The sequence below is a fragment of the Dromiciops gliroides genome, chromosome 1 (genome assembly GCF_019393635.1).
Source record: "Dromiciops gliroides isolate mDroGli1 chromosome 1, mDroGli1.pri, whole genome shotgun sequence".
In the NCBI taxonomy this organism is placed as follows: Eukaryota; Metazoa; Chordata; class Mammalia; order Microbiotheria; family Microbiotheriidae; genus Dromiciops; species Dromiciops gliroides.
This window is the reverse complement of record NC_057861.1, coordinates 76,470,782-76,484,385: the sequence shown is the minus strand read 5'-3', so window position 1 is coordinate 76,484,385 and position 13,604 is coordinate 76,470,782. Positions and strand designations below refer to the sequence as shown.

General features: G+C 50.4%; 2 protein-coding genes across 4 annotated transcripts in view; both read right to left on the bottom strand.

The window, feature by feature from the left end:
- WDR97 (WD repeat domain 97) overlaps nucleotides 1-1,365 on the bottom strand; it is a 61,330-nt gene extending 59,965 nt beyond the window's left edge. Inside the window, exons 1-2 of the mRNA XM_043978007.1 lie at nucleotides 557-1,365; nucleotides 74-207 (exon numbers count right to left, since the gene is read on the bottom strand). Of these exons, the coding sequence (XP_043833942.1) occupies nucleotides 74-207; nucleotides 557-689 (267 nt within the window). The 5' untranslated portion in view covers nucleotides 690-1,365. The remainder of the gene's footprint in view (nucleotides 1-73; nucleotides 208-556) is intronic.
- Nucleotides 1,366-1,917: 552 nt separating this feature from the next.
- On the bottom strand, nucleotides 1,918-11,606 carry MAF1 (MAF1 homolog, negative regulator of RNA polymerase III). Of its 3 annotated transcripts, none has more exons than XM_043978096.1 (8): nucleotides 11,294-11,606; nucleotides 9,886-10,029; nucleotides 5,760-5,888; nucleotides 5,456-5,621; nucleotides 5,109-5,230; nucleotides 3,100-3,219; nucleotides 2,822-2,959; nucleotides 1,918-2,521 (listed from the first exon to the last, which is right to left on the bottom strand). In XM_043978096.1, exons 2-8 carry the CDS (start codon nucleotides 9,966-9,968, stop codon nucleotides 2,500-2,502), a joined length of 780 nt encoding a protein of 259 aa, XP_043834031.1. In that variant the 5' UTR covers nucleotides 9,969-10,029; nucleotides 11,294-11,606; the 3' UTR covers nucleotides 1,918-2,499. The 3 variants fall into 3 exon arrangements, with proteins under 3 accessions (XP_043834031.1, XP_043834032.1, XP_043834033.1); XM_043978097.1 differs by lacking the exon at nucleotides 11,294-11,606 and adding an exon at nucleotides 10,992-11,129; XM_043978098.1 differs by lacking the exon at nucleotides 5,760-5,888.
- Between the last annotated feature and the right edge of the window lie 1,998 nt (nucleotides 11,607-13,604).

Sequence of the window (13,604 nt, the reverse complement as noted above, 5' to 3'; positions counted from 1 at the left end):
GCAGGGGTCCGCCACACGGCGTCATAGATGGGACTGCACAGTGGCAAAGACAGGATGGGGGCCGGGTCCCTACCCTTTCCACTAAACGATACAAGCCAGCGCGCAACACAAGCCAGAGGCGGCGAGCCCGGGTAAAAGGCATGATGCTCCACCACAGCTCGTTCGAGGAGAAGGAGCCCGTAGTCGTCGTCGTGGTCACGTCCTCGACTTTTGGACATGAATAACAAAGTCCGTGGCGGGGATAACCTAGGATCTTCCCTGTCCCCTTCTCCCGCCTCCCTCACTGGGCCCCAAAGATGGGGACATAGGGCTAGGGAGGAGCCTGCTTCCGCTGCCCTCAGGTGGAAGTAGGCACCTTGTCTGGAGTGCCCCGAGAGAAGTTTGGAAAGGTGGGAGAGAGGAGTTCTCAAGTATGGGAAGTGGGAAGAGGGAGGGGGAAGGCGGGGCGAGGGGTCAAGTACGGGAAAGTAGGAGACGAGGGGAGAATCTGGTGCTGACATTTTGGGGCTCTCCTGTTCTAAAATCTTTTCAGACTCGCATACATTTCGAAACTCACCTGAGTGAATCTGGGCTGTGGCCTGGCTTTCAATTTCCATCGGTTGTGACGGCTCTTCCGCCGTCTCCGGCTTGTTCATTTTGGAGTCGCTTTGACCTTTCGACCCATTCGCCTCAGGCTTTTTCTGATCCATTGCGGGTCTGGGACCTGGGGTTGGGGGCCGCCGCTCGTCACCCCAGATACAGCTCCCTCTCGCAGGAGCAGCGCTCAGAGGCGCAGGGTCCCTCCTCTGCACCCTAAGGGGACAGTGCCCCCCCTATTGTAGCCCATCCACGTAACAGAGCTGATCCCACCCTCCCGCATAAATAAATGCGCCCCATAGGACAGTCAGTCCTAAGCAAGTGTTCCCAACCCTTGAGTCCTGTAGCCACACCCCTCAGTACTCCGTCCCCACAGTAGGTGCCGCCACAGAAGTCCCCCCCAATAGCAGCGTCCCTCCCCAGAACTGGACTCCTCAATCGAATCTCTCAGCACTTGATGCCCCTTAGAGTAGCGCCCCATTCCCCAATTCCTCCAGCAGCAAGCTCTCCATAATACGGGCAGATGATTCCACTTCTCCCTCTGGGTAGTACCGTCCGGTACACGGACCGGACCCTTTAATCACACCCCTCAGGGCTGCACATCTCCCATGGCAGTGCCTCATCTTGAAATGGACCGCCAAACCACATCCCTCAGGATCGCCCTTCTTCATTGCTTCCAGAACTCCTCCCATAACAGCACTCCATCCTGGTTCGCATAGCCATATCTCACCCCACCAGTCTCCCCGTAACAGCGCACCACCCCTCCGAACTGTCGCCCTTATTGCAGTGCGGAACCCTGCTCCCTACTACTATACTCCTGAGGATTGGGATAGCCCCTCCCACAAGTGCCACCACCCTCAGGACCGTGCCCTGCACAGCGGCAACCCGCCTCACTAACTCCTCCCATAGCAGTGTCCAATCCTGGGGCAGACCCGGGTCATGTGTGACCGTAACCCTCAGGATAGGGTTTTTCGGGGCAGAGGCGAAGCGCTTCCTTACTTTACTCGCCAAATAGTCTTGCTTAAGCAAACGCTTCGATGTTTTTAGGCTTAATCCCCTCCCGCTAGAATTCACCTACAGCTAGAGTCCAGTACCGGTCACTCCTACCGCTCCACCTTTGGCTGCTAGGAGACCCGCTGAACCAGACCCCTCCCCCCTCCCTCCAAGCAAGAACTGTGCTCGAGGTTAGGAAGCTTTCCTTCCATCCAGGCACGAGGACACTGCACCCAATAGGGCTATGCCCCTGCCGCCGTGTCGCCTTCATTTCTTCCTTACTACCTCCATCCCAGCTGGATCTAGATACATCATTCCCCTCTCCTCCCAGCCCAGGCATTCAAAAGCTAAGTCACAGAAACTTTATTGGAGACAAACACAGAGCTGCAGCAAAGTGACCCCTCAGTGCACACTGGCTGCCCTTCAGGGCTGGGCCGAGGTAGGAGGGGCCTGGGGCCTGGGTCCCGTCCTGCCCTGCCCCGGCACCACTAGGTGAAGGCTGTGCCCAGAGTCCAGACCAGCTACCAGCAGGCCCAGAGTACAGCCCCCCACCTGCCCCCAGGGATTTGGGGTGGAGTGTGGTGGGGTAAAGAGGGGCTAGTGCCCCTGTACAAAATATAAAAATACAATCTGGGAGCCAGAGGGAGCAGATCAAAGCTAGCCCTGCCACCTCCAAGGACACAGTCAATCCTTCCCCAAGAGTCCGGGGCTAGGCAGCATGAGGGAGAAGGCAGGGGCTCTGGTGCTGGTTCTGTAGGATTGGGAAAGGTTGGGGGAAGAGTCAGTTGCTCACAGTCTGGAGCCAAAGTGCTAGGAGGGCTAAGCCCAGCTGGTTGCAGAGGGATGGCCAACTGGGGGGGCCCAAGGGGGTCGAGCAGACAGGAAAAGTCCCCGCCCAGGAGCAGTGAAGATGGGTGGTTCCTGTACCTCTCACATGCAGATCACCTGGAGCCTAAGAAGAGAGGACAGAAGGGTATTATAGTCAGGCGTATGTTATAGTCAGGAGTCCAAAACGGGGAGAGAAAAGAAGAGTTGGTCAACCCTAAAAGCTGAGGTGGAAGGGAAAAGAGGGTGGGGGGTAGCAGAGACAGGGGTGTGAGGTGTTTGAAGGGGTAGGGCCAAGAAGGAGAGAGGTATTGAGAGATGAGGGTTGAGTGGAGAAAAGCTAGGTTATTGAGAACTTCCCTCTCTCTGGGATAGGCCAGGGTGAGAGAGAAGGGCATGAAAAGTGGCCCCAATCCTGAAGGCAAACCTGTCCTCCATGGTGCTGGTCTCCTCTGTTGCCCCCTCACTGCTTCTATCCCCTCTTTCTTCTTCCTCTTCCTCTTCCTCCTCTCCCAAATCCATGTCCAATTCATGGCCAGTCTCTGATCGAGTGTATGTGGAGCCACTGTGGGAGGAGCAAGGAACACTTGGCCTTAGGACCCCCTCCCATCCCAACACCCCTTCTCCCATACATACACAGCTCAGCTGGCCTCAGAAGACCTGAGGGCCAAGGTGTGGGCACACTGGATGGTGGACAGAGCAGACCTGATCGATCGGCAGCTGAAGAAAACTATGCGCTTGAGCCGCTTGTTGTAGAAAAAGTAGTTGAAGGACCAGAGGCTGCCATCTTCACCAAAGGGGTCAGAGTCCAGGTCAGGATTGTAGCTGGGTGGGGGGTGGGACATCATTAGAGATCCCCATGGGTACCTGACCCCGCCCCCAGCCCCCAGCATCTTATTTGGGGTGGGAGAGCCCCAAACAAGAGTTCTATCTTTAAAGGAAGGGTGAAGACCAGGTGGCCTTGATTCATTAAGTGCTGGTTATGAGCCGGGCTACTCTACTGGATGGTGAGCGCACAAAAGATGAAAGGCTCAGCCGTCAGGGAGCTTACAGTGTATTGGGGGAAGTATGTACAACACAAACACTCAATAAATATAAAAGTCATTTCCAGGTGACAAAAAATATCAACAAACTACAGGACAATGAAAGGCTCCTCTTGTATAGCAGGTGCACCAGAAATCTGAGCCCCTTCTGAAGGTGGAATTGTGAGCTCAAGGATGCAATATGAAGCCAATCTGGAATGATGGACTAGGATCTTAATGGGAAGACATTTCAAATGTTGAACAGTTTCTATTTTATCTGAGTGGGAACAGGAAAGCACTGAGTCTTTGTGAGTAGGGAATGAATAGTCAGACTGGTGCTCTAAGAATATCAATTCTGGGGGCAGCTAGGTGGCGCAGTGGATAGAGCACCGGCCCTGGAGTCAGGAGTACCTGAGTTCAAATCTGGCCTCAGACACTTAACACTTACTAGCTGTGTGACCCTGGGCAAGTCACTTACCAATTGCCTCACTAAAAAAAAAAAAAAAAAAAAAAAAGAATATCAATTCTGCAGCTATGGAGAGGGAAGAAACAGGACACATGGAGACCAATTAGGAAGTGACTGCAATAGTCTAAGTGATAAAAGCCTAAACCATCACCAAGGGGCTGGGGACCATTTGAATGGAAATAAAAGGTTGGATAATGTTACAAGAGGAGGAAAATTTGACCAAAGTGGGCAACTGATTGAACATGGGAAATAAGGGAGAAGAACAAGTTGAGGATGACTATGAGGTTGTGAACCTGGGTGTCCAGAAGGATAGTAGTGACCTTGGTAGATAAAGGGAAATTATAAAAAGGAGGGGTAGGTTTGGGAGAAAGATTATTAGTTCCAATTTGGAGATACCGAGTTTGAGACGCCTATTGGGGGGGGGGGCATCTAGGTGGTGCAGTGGTAAAGCACTAGCCCTGGACTCAGGAGTACCTGAGTTCAAATCCAGCCTCAGACACTTAACACTTACTAGCTCTGTGACCCTGGGCAAGTCACTTAACCCCCATTGCCCTGCAAAAAAACAAACCAAAAAAAAAAATGTACTGGAGATGCCTATGGGGAATCAAGGTAGAGATGTCTAGCAGGTAGTTTGTGAGGACAGATGAGGGCTGGATATGCACGCACAGTAGAATCCTTGGAAGGTGATAAGTCACCAAGTGTACAGAACAGGAGATCTTAACTTGGCACCTGTGCATTTGGTTTTTTAATATTTTTACTTCAATATAATTGGTTTCCTTTGTAATCCCATGTATTTTATTTTGTGCATTCAAAAACATTCTTAGAAGAGGTCCACCAAAAAAAAAAAAAGTATGAGGAACAGCTAGGTGGCACAGTAGATAAAGCACTGGCCCTGGATTCAGGAGGACCTGAGTTCAAATCTGACCTCAGTCACTTGACACTTACTAGCTGTGTGACCCTGGGCAAGTCACTTAACCCTCATTGCCACCCCACCTCCCAAAAAAGAGGTCCATAGGCTCCGTCAGACTTCCAAAGGGTGCAGGACACCAAAAAGGTATAAGCCACAGGTATAAAAAAGAGGACAGAGTGAGGGCATCCATGCATAGTGAGCCAGACCTGAATGATGATCCAGCAAAGGCTTCTGAGGTGTAGCCAAGAGTACAAACTGCCCTTATAGTCCCCTGTTCATGCTCTGACTGACTCCCAAATCCCTCCTGGATTCCCACCTGTAGATATCACACTCAGACAGGCAAATCTCTTCATCCACTGCATTCCAGAGCTGGGGCTTCAGAGCAGTAAAGTCCTCTCGAACAGCAGAGAAAAGGCTGCAATTTACTGAGTTCACCACCTGGAGAGGTGTGGGGAGGGAGGAATAATGAAAAGAATATTTTGTTCACCTCCAATACAAGCAACCTCTCATGGCCAGAGGCCAAAGATGTGGGGCAGGGGCTGTTCTAGCTGTCCACCCAGCACTAAAGTCACACTTCTCCCCCATACACGTACTCTGCCCCAGCTAAGAAAATGACCAGCCTCACTCCCCCTGCCCCACCCTTCCCGGCACCTCCTCTCTCACCCAGTTGAGGCTAGGTTCTCGGCTGAACTCATGGCTCTTGGCGGTGCTGAAGTCATAATCAGGCCTGAAGGACTCGTTGAGAGTGGCGATCAGGTAGAAGAGGGTCTTTCGGCTGCACTTATCACTCAGTGGCCCTTCATCTTCCCCTCCCTGGCTCTTGCTCAGCCTGCCAGGGACATGGCCCTGTCATCCTTCCCCACCCCACTTCTGGCAAGTGCCCACCTGCCACCCCCAGATTCAGAATCCCTGGGTGCCCTTCCCCTGGGGCTTGGAGAACCCATCTTTCCTATAGGACAGACCATACCTGCTGGGGCTGAGGCCAGAGGTCTGGGGGGGCGACAGAGCCTCTAGCACATGGGGCCGGCCCTCCTGGCAGAATTGCTTGAACATGTGCTTGTCGTCCCCTGCCATCTTACAGGAGTAACTCTCGATCCTGGGGGGGAGGGGGGAGGGATCCACAGATGAGGGTGGAAAATGTAAAGAGCACAGGACTAGAAGTCAGGAAACAACCACAACTCATATTTCTAGAGCTTTGAAGTTTGTAAAGTTTTTCTCCCAATAGCCTTAAGAAGTAGGTCGTATAAAGACAAAAAGGAAACTGAGGTGCAGGGAAGTTAAGTGACTTGACCAGGGCTGGCAACCCAGCTAGTAGCTGTCAGAACCAGAATCTGAACCCAGATCCTCCCGATCTCAAGTCCAGTGCACTTTCCACTAACCAGGGAGCTAATCTCAAATGTCATTAGACAACTCACCATCTTCTAAACACATCTCATTTCCCTGCCTTTGTTCACATTTTGCCTTAGGGTGATCCCTAATAGCCCCCTTTTAAAGCCCAATTCAAATGAAGTCCACTCCCTCCAGGAAGCATTCCCCATTCCCCTCAATTCATCCTCCAGCCTAACATTCATTCATTCAACAAACCGTTGGACCGTGACAAAGAGATAATTGGTTTCTACCCTCCAAGAGCTCAGGTCAAATACAGAGATAAGATACAAAAGGAGATAACCTTAATATTCAATAATAAAAGGGCCTTCGGGAGCTCTAAAAGAAAGGAGCATCCAATAGACTTTAATCTTCTTTGCAGCCCTAAATCTAAGACCCTAAAAATTGCCACATGAGGTCTGAGATGAATTTGAGTTGAGCTGGAAAGAATGAGCAGGAATTCTACTGGCAAAGAGTGGAAAGGAAGAGCAGAGGGAACTGTCTGAGCAAGGGTGAGATATAAAAGTGGTCTGGTGCAAGGTATGTTTAGAAGACAGTCATTCATTTCTGTTGGAGTATACATGGTACAGAGAGGAATAACATGAAAGGAAACTGGGAAGCCAAAGCAAAACCAGGTTAAGGAGGGCCCTGTTTAACATGACAGGGAGTCTGACTGTGACTTGAGGGCACAGAGGACTAACATGACCATATCAATGTGTGAAGAAAATTACTCTGGACACTCACGATGTTTTGGAGGAGGAAGAGATTAGGAGCAGAAAAACTTGTTGGAAGGCCATGCAGTGGTATAGGTAACAAGGACCTGTACTAGAATGGTCTTAACTACTGCAAGTGATGCTTTTATTCTTCCATGACTGACTAGCCCATTCTCCAGAGCAGCTGTTCTCAATATCCTTGAATTCCCTACTCTGTCTGCATCTCCCTCCTCTCTTACCAAATCCCCTCACCAACTATTTTACTGAGAAAACAGGGGCCATCATCATCAACTCTCCTCCACATCTCAAAACTATGTATCTTCATCTGTCTGTTCCTCCTTCCTTTGTCTCTTCCACCTAGTCTCTGAGGAAGAAACAACCCTTTTTGTCAAGGCAAAGCCCTCTGCTTCTGCACATAATCCCTGCTTTCAGGAGTATAACCCAATCACTCCCCCCTCTTTCATCTTCAATCTCCTTATTTCTACAAGTTTCTTATTTGCTGCCTTAAAAAATTCCCAAGCATCTCCAGTCCTTAAAAACCTAAACTTGATCCTTCCATCTCCTCAAAGGACAATCTCGCCTTTCTCTTTTTTAAAATTATTATTATTATTATTATTATTTTTGGTGAGGCAATTGGGGTTAAGTGACTTGCCCAGGGTCACACAGCTAGTAAGTGTTAAGTGTCTGAAGCCGGATTTGAACTCAGGTCCTCCTGACTCCAGGGCCGGTGCTCTATCCACTTCGCCACCCAGCTGCCCCCTCACCTTTCTTTCATTGCTATGTTGTCTACTTCAGATGCTACTTGATGTCTCTGCAGCTTTCAACATTGCTGACCCTCCCTCCCCTCTTTCCTTCCTTCCTTCCTCCCTCCCTCCCTCTTTTCTTTCCTTCTTTCCTTCCTTCCTTGGCCTCTGTACTCTCTTGGTTTTTTTCTTCCCACCTGACTACTCCTGTGGTTATTCATCATCTGCCTCTCATCCTCTAACCACGGGTAAATCCTCCAAGGCAGTCCTCGACGTTCTTCTCTTTCTGTACTCTCCTCCTTAGTGACCTCATCAGTTTCCATAGGTTCAATTCTCATCACAGATAAGTCCCAAATCTAAACATCTCAGGCTAATCTGTCTCTTGCATCTCCAAAAGTCACACTAAATGTGTGCTGGACACCACCTCCTCAATGTCCCATCAACATCTCAAACTCTGAATGTCCACAATCGACCCCATCATCTTTTCCCCTAACTTCCCTATCTCTGGGAAGGATACTCCCATCACCCAAGTTTGCAATCTCAGTATCATCTTTGATCTTTCCCTATCCTACATCCAACCAGGTGGCAAGTCCACCTGCATAACATCAAATCTGTATTCTTCACTTACATGGCCATTACCTTTTGCCTGGACTGCTGTAATAGTCTGCTAATTGATCTCTTTGCTTCTGGTCTTTCCCCCATCTAATCCTCTAAGAGAAGCCAAAATAATCTTCCTAGGACACGGTCCTGACCATGTCCCTCACTTGTTTGAGGGCTCCCTACCCTTACCAGCCTCATATCTCACTGCTCTTCCTCATACTAGGTTCCAATCAAAATGGATTACAAGTTGTTCTGAAAAACTGGCATTCCAACTCCTGATGCTAAGTACTTGCACAAGCCACCCTCCCCCACTAAAAAGTACTTTCTCCTTACCTCCGGCTCTCATATTCCTTATCATCCTTTAAACCCAAGTGTCACCTCCTCTTTGAAGCCTTATCTTAATTCCTCAAGTTCTTCATGCTCTAGTCCTACTCAAATTACCTCATATTTCCTAATCTAGGCACATAGAATTTAGCCTCTTGGATGGAAAGGACTATTTTGGTTTTGTCTTTGAATTCCTAGCTACTACCACAGCACTCAGTAGGCACTTGATGAATGTTGATTAATTAAATTATCTACTTTATGTCTTCCCCCTGCACCTAGCATAGAGTTCTGCAAAAAAAAGGAAGGGCTTAATAAATCTGATGAATTGAATTTCTGCTTTCTCAGTCTCAGCTGCTCAAGCTATAAAATGCAGGGAGATGAGGGGAAAGGAGAAAAGGGGAAGGGAGAGGATATGAAGAGAGAGGGAGGGGAGGGGAGGAAAAGGTGAGAGGTTGAATTCGGTGGTCACCAAGGCACCTTTCCAATGCTAACATTCTGCGAGCTGATGTAAGTGAGGAGTCTGAAAAGGGCCTGGATACATTCAAGGGAAGAGAAAATGGGGACAAGTAGTAATGGAGAAAAGGTTATTAGCCTGGACACAAACATGGAGAAGATAAGAAACTGGATGGACACATACACAGGGGGTAGATGGCAGATACATTGGTTGGGAGGCAGTAACTAAGACAGAGAGGAAGGAGAGGACAAGGATTAGGGTTGTGCTGGAAGAGATGTTAGAGGCCACCTAGTACAATGCCCTCGTTCTATGGATGAAGAAAATGTTACCCATTGTCAAAAATTAGATTTGAATCCACTTCCTCCTGATTTGAAGACTGGCACTTTACTACATCAGAGGCATCAAGCACATGGCAGCCGCCTGAAATACTCCCAAGTGCAATACAAAACAGATTCAAATGTAACTGGGAAATATTTAACAAAAGGAATAGAAATACACTAAAACAGACAATATGCCATTTTAAAACTCAGTCAACATGTGGCTCCCAGGGAGCCTTACATACAGATTAGTGGCCCTGTTTCTATTTGCTTTGACACCGTTCCCCTCCACTATGTGTCTAGCCTAACCTGGTTCTAAGGCCAATTCTTGCAGAACCTCTAATCCTTCGACATATGTTAGGAAGTCAAGAGCACCTGGCTTTAAAAACAAGATGTGAAGGCTGCAGTGAGTGAAATGGTGGGGAGGGGGAATAAAAGAGAGGAAGGAAATGGGAGGGTGGAGTCACTAACCACACTGCCTTCCCCTTACCTTCACAGGGAAAGGAACCTCAGGGCCCATCTCAAATTAAGTTCCTCCCCTTAGGGCAGTGGCACCCTGAGGGGCTGAGGGCCTCACCTGCCAATGATGTGAGCATCACCTGTCTCCACCGTTAGCTGGGAGTTGATCGCCTCAAAACTGGAGTTTTCTAAGAGCTTCATCTTCTGCAGGGGCCAGGGACAAGGAAGTCAAGGGCCTCGGGTTAGGGCAGCAAAGGTGTGCCTGTTGGGAACATGGGGCATGTCAACTGTGGCTCTGGGTTGTCTTGTTTGAGAGAGGGGTGGGGAAGGTCATTGTTAAAATTTCAGAACCACCTACCCTTACCATGGCAGGGCCTCAGGTCCCAGAAAAAAAGGGACCTTGTATCTCTCATCCCCCATCCCAGCCAGGCCTGAGTCTTCCCGAAGCCTTCCACTTCCCCAAACACACAAGCTGCCTGTCTCCTAAGTGGAGAAACTGTAAACAAGCAGAGCCCTGGCCCTGGCCCTGGCCCAGAGCTTGTGGAGAGAACAGCAGGGAGGGAGACCAAGTGCCAACCTGAGGCAAACATACCTCCCTTCCCATATCTAAACCCTAAGACACGAGAACCCCAGTTCCCTCCCCTACCGGAGGGCTCTGGTATCAGGCGGGGAGGAGATCCCCTTACCCAAGAGGAAAGGGGAGGTGTGGGGCTCACGTCCAGTTTAAGGTATCTCTTTCTCTCCCAAGGAATGACCTGAGGCCTCACCATGATTTCCAAGCACTTACAAAACCCTTTTGACAGCCCCTCCTCTCTTCCTTTAATGTATACATATGTACAAATGTGTGTCCACATAAAAGTGTATATATGTATATATATTTTTGTGCACATAGACATATCTGTGTGTGTGTGTGTGTGTGTGTGTGTGTGTGTGTGTGTGTGTGTGTGTGTGTAGATATGTCTATTACCCCAGGGTGCTGCTCGGCCTGGAGGGGATGTAGGAGGGGGCAGTGTGGGAAGCTGTCCACAAGCCTCTTGAGGCCCAGCAGAAGGGAAGGCAGGGCCTGAGGGGTTGGACACCTGCTGCCCCTAGAGAGAGCAAAGGAAGGGAAATCCAAAGCCACACCCAAGGGAGTCTCTCACCAACCAACCCAAGCTGCCTCCATCCCACCCCCACCCCCAGCCCCACCCCCACCCCCAGAGAGCAAGGCCGAATCTCCTTTACCTGGATTGGTACGCCAGGTTGCTTAAAGCACTTGGAGATCTCCACAGTACCGGCCTCGACTCCCCAGAGGGAGAGGGAGGCTCCATACGCTAGCACCTAAAGGAACCAGAGGCTCCCGGGAGCCCGCTCCCAGCTCACCCCCTCCCGGAACCCAGGCCGGACACACCCCCAGGTCAAGCCCCGCCTCCCTGGAACTACAACTCCCATGAGGCATTGCGGCGCTGGAAGGCGAGAAGGGAGGGTGTGGGGGCTACTGGGAGCTGTAGTCCTGGGACAGCCACTGAGACGTCGGCGACACCAACCTGGCTGAAGCGTCCAGCTGCGGGGCACCAGGAAATCCAGGGGTCCGAGAGGCTCTTCAGTCCCTGAGGGCTACGACGCTGCGGCCTCCGCTCGGGCCGCGTTGTATCCGAGGAAAACTTCGCAGCGACAACCTTCTTCTCCGGGTCCCGCCCGCCTGCGCGGGCGATCTCCGAGACATGGCCCCACCGCCGACCCGGCTCTGGCTGCCTTCAGTGCCCGACTATGGCAACACAGCTAGAGACAGACACACAGGGGAAGCCGCCTCCGCCTCCCTCAACCCCGAGAACAACAAGCGCCCGCTAGGCCCGGCCCCGCCCCCACCATTGATCCTGCCTTGATGATTGGGTTCTTCTTCCCCGCCCTGGGCTAACTAGCCGGTTTCCATTGGTTTAGTTCTCCGCCGCTCATTACGTCCTTCATAGCTATTGGCTTTTATTCCTGCTCGTCAATTTTTTTTTTTTACAGCCGGTGCGCCCGTCCCATTGATTGGTCTATCTTGTAGGGGCGTTCTCATATTGGTGTAGTTCCCTTGCAGTGTCTTCAGACCCTGCCTTGTTTCTCGTTGGTACACCCGCTTGTCAATCTTGTTTCCCCTGTTGTCCGCCCCCCCTCTTCTCTGTGTGCTTTAGGTGCAAACTCCTCTCAGGGGATAGGGAGGGACTGGAAAGGGGCGGGGTCGGGGAGGAGTAGGCTAGGTCGCGCTTGTGGGTTGGACGCTTGGAGACAAAGAATGCAAGGGGGAACAGAACGACCATTGGCTGCTGTTCACGTTAGTTAGTCTCACCATTTGCTTTCATATACTGGCCTTCAGAAAGCTCCCCTTCAGCCGGCCAGCTGGAGTTGGGATCTGGTGTCCTTCAACCTCATCTCTCCCGGTGCCTCCCTGTGACCTCCAGCCACGGGCCATCACCTCGGCTCTGCCTTCATCCTGACCTCTCATTTCGAATCTCTTTCCCCTTACCTGTCCCAGCTTACTCTTTGGCCAGACCCCAAACCTGAATCACCCCCGTTACTGACCTCTTCCACTCCTATTCCTCTGCTGCTGTACAGAGCCGAAGGCAACTCCTCATCGATTAAAACGAGGACTCCACGGCCCCAAGGCTCCTTCTACCTCTAAATCTCTGGTCCTTTGGTCCCACTGTGTCACCCGAGCTGACTGGTCCGCTGCAAATAAGTTAGCTGATCTCAGCTGGAGCTTCCGTGGCTGCGAGTCAATCAGTCTTTGTACTCCTCCCCAGCTGATCCTCCATCACAGTCCCCCACAGCAGGTGTCTCTTCCGTCTGTCTGCAGAGAACCTTGCCTCTTACTTTACTAAGGACTTAGTGGATTTATTTACCATCTCTATGCTGATTATTCTCAAATCTACCTTTCCTGCCCCGATCTCTCTTTTGACCTCCAATTTCACTTCTCCATGTGCCTTTCAGACGGATCGAACTGGATGTCCAGTAGACATCTTAAATTCAACATGTTCAAAATGAAACTCATCTTTCCCCCTAACCACTCCACTCCTCTCCCCCCCCTCCCCCGCCCTTCTTTATTACTAGGATAACACTATCCTCCCAGTCCCTCAAGCTCACGACCAAGGAGTCATCCTGGATTCCTCACTATCTCTCAATCCCTATATCCTGTCAATTTCACCTTTGCAACATTTCTGGAATGTGCGTCCTTCTCTGCTGACACAGCTCCCATTCAGGCGCAAGCCTTTACCATCAGAGTTGTTCTTGGCAAAGATACTGGAGTGGCTTACCATTTCCTTCTCCAGCTTATTTTACAAATAAAGAAATCAAGGCAAACAGACTTGAACCCAGGGTTACACAATTATTGGCTTTTGTTAGTAAGTGTCTGAGGCCAGATTTGAACTCATGAAGATGAGTCTTCCTGACTCCAGACCTGGCCCTCTATCCACTGCACCACCTAGCTGTTCCCATCACTTCACATCTGGATTGTTTCAACAGCCTGCTGGTGGGTGGACCTTCCCCAAGAGTCTTCCCTACTTGGATCCATCCTCCACTCAGCTTCTAAAGTGATTTTCTAAAGCACAAGTCTGACCATGTTCCCACCCACCCACCCATTCAATAATCTTCAGGGACTCTCTTGTCTCCAGGATCAAATACAAAATGCTCTGTTTGGTGGTCAAAATCCTCATAACCTAGTCCTTGTCTATCCTTCCTGAAATATACTCTTCAGTCCAGTGACAGTGGCTGTTCCACAAACAAGACACTCCATCTCTTGATGCCAAGCATTTTATGTGGCTCTCCCCTTCTTTTTGACTACCAAGTTCCCTTAAATTCCAACTAAAATCTCACCTT

Coding starts and splice junctions, on each gene's coding strand:
- MAF1 (XM_043978096.1), bottom strand. CDS start 9,968: ATGAAGCTCTTAGAAAACTCCAGTTTTGAGGCGATCAACTCCCAGCTA. Junction 5,622..5,759: donor TCTGGCCTCAGCCCCAGCAG/GTATGGTCTGTC, acceptor TGTCCCTGGCAG/GCTGAGCAAGAGCCAGGGAG. Junction 2,960..3,099: donor TTCAGCTGCCGATCGATCAG/GTCTGCTCTGTC, acceptor CTCCTCCCACAG/TGGCTCCACATACACTCGAT.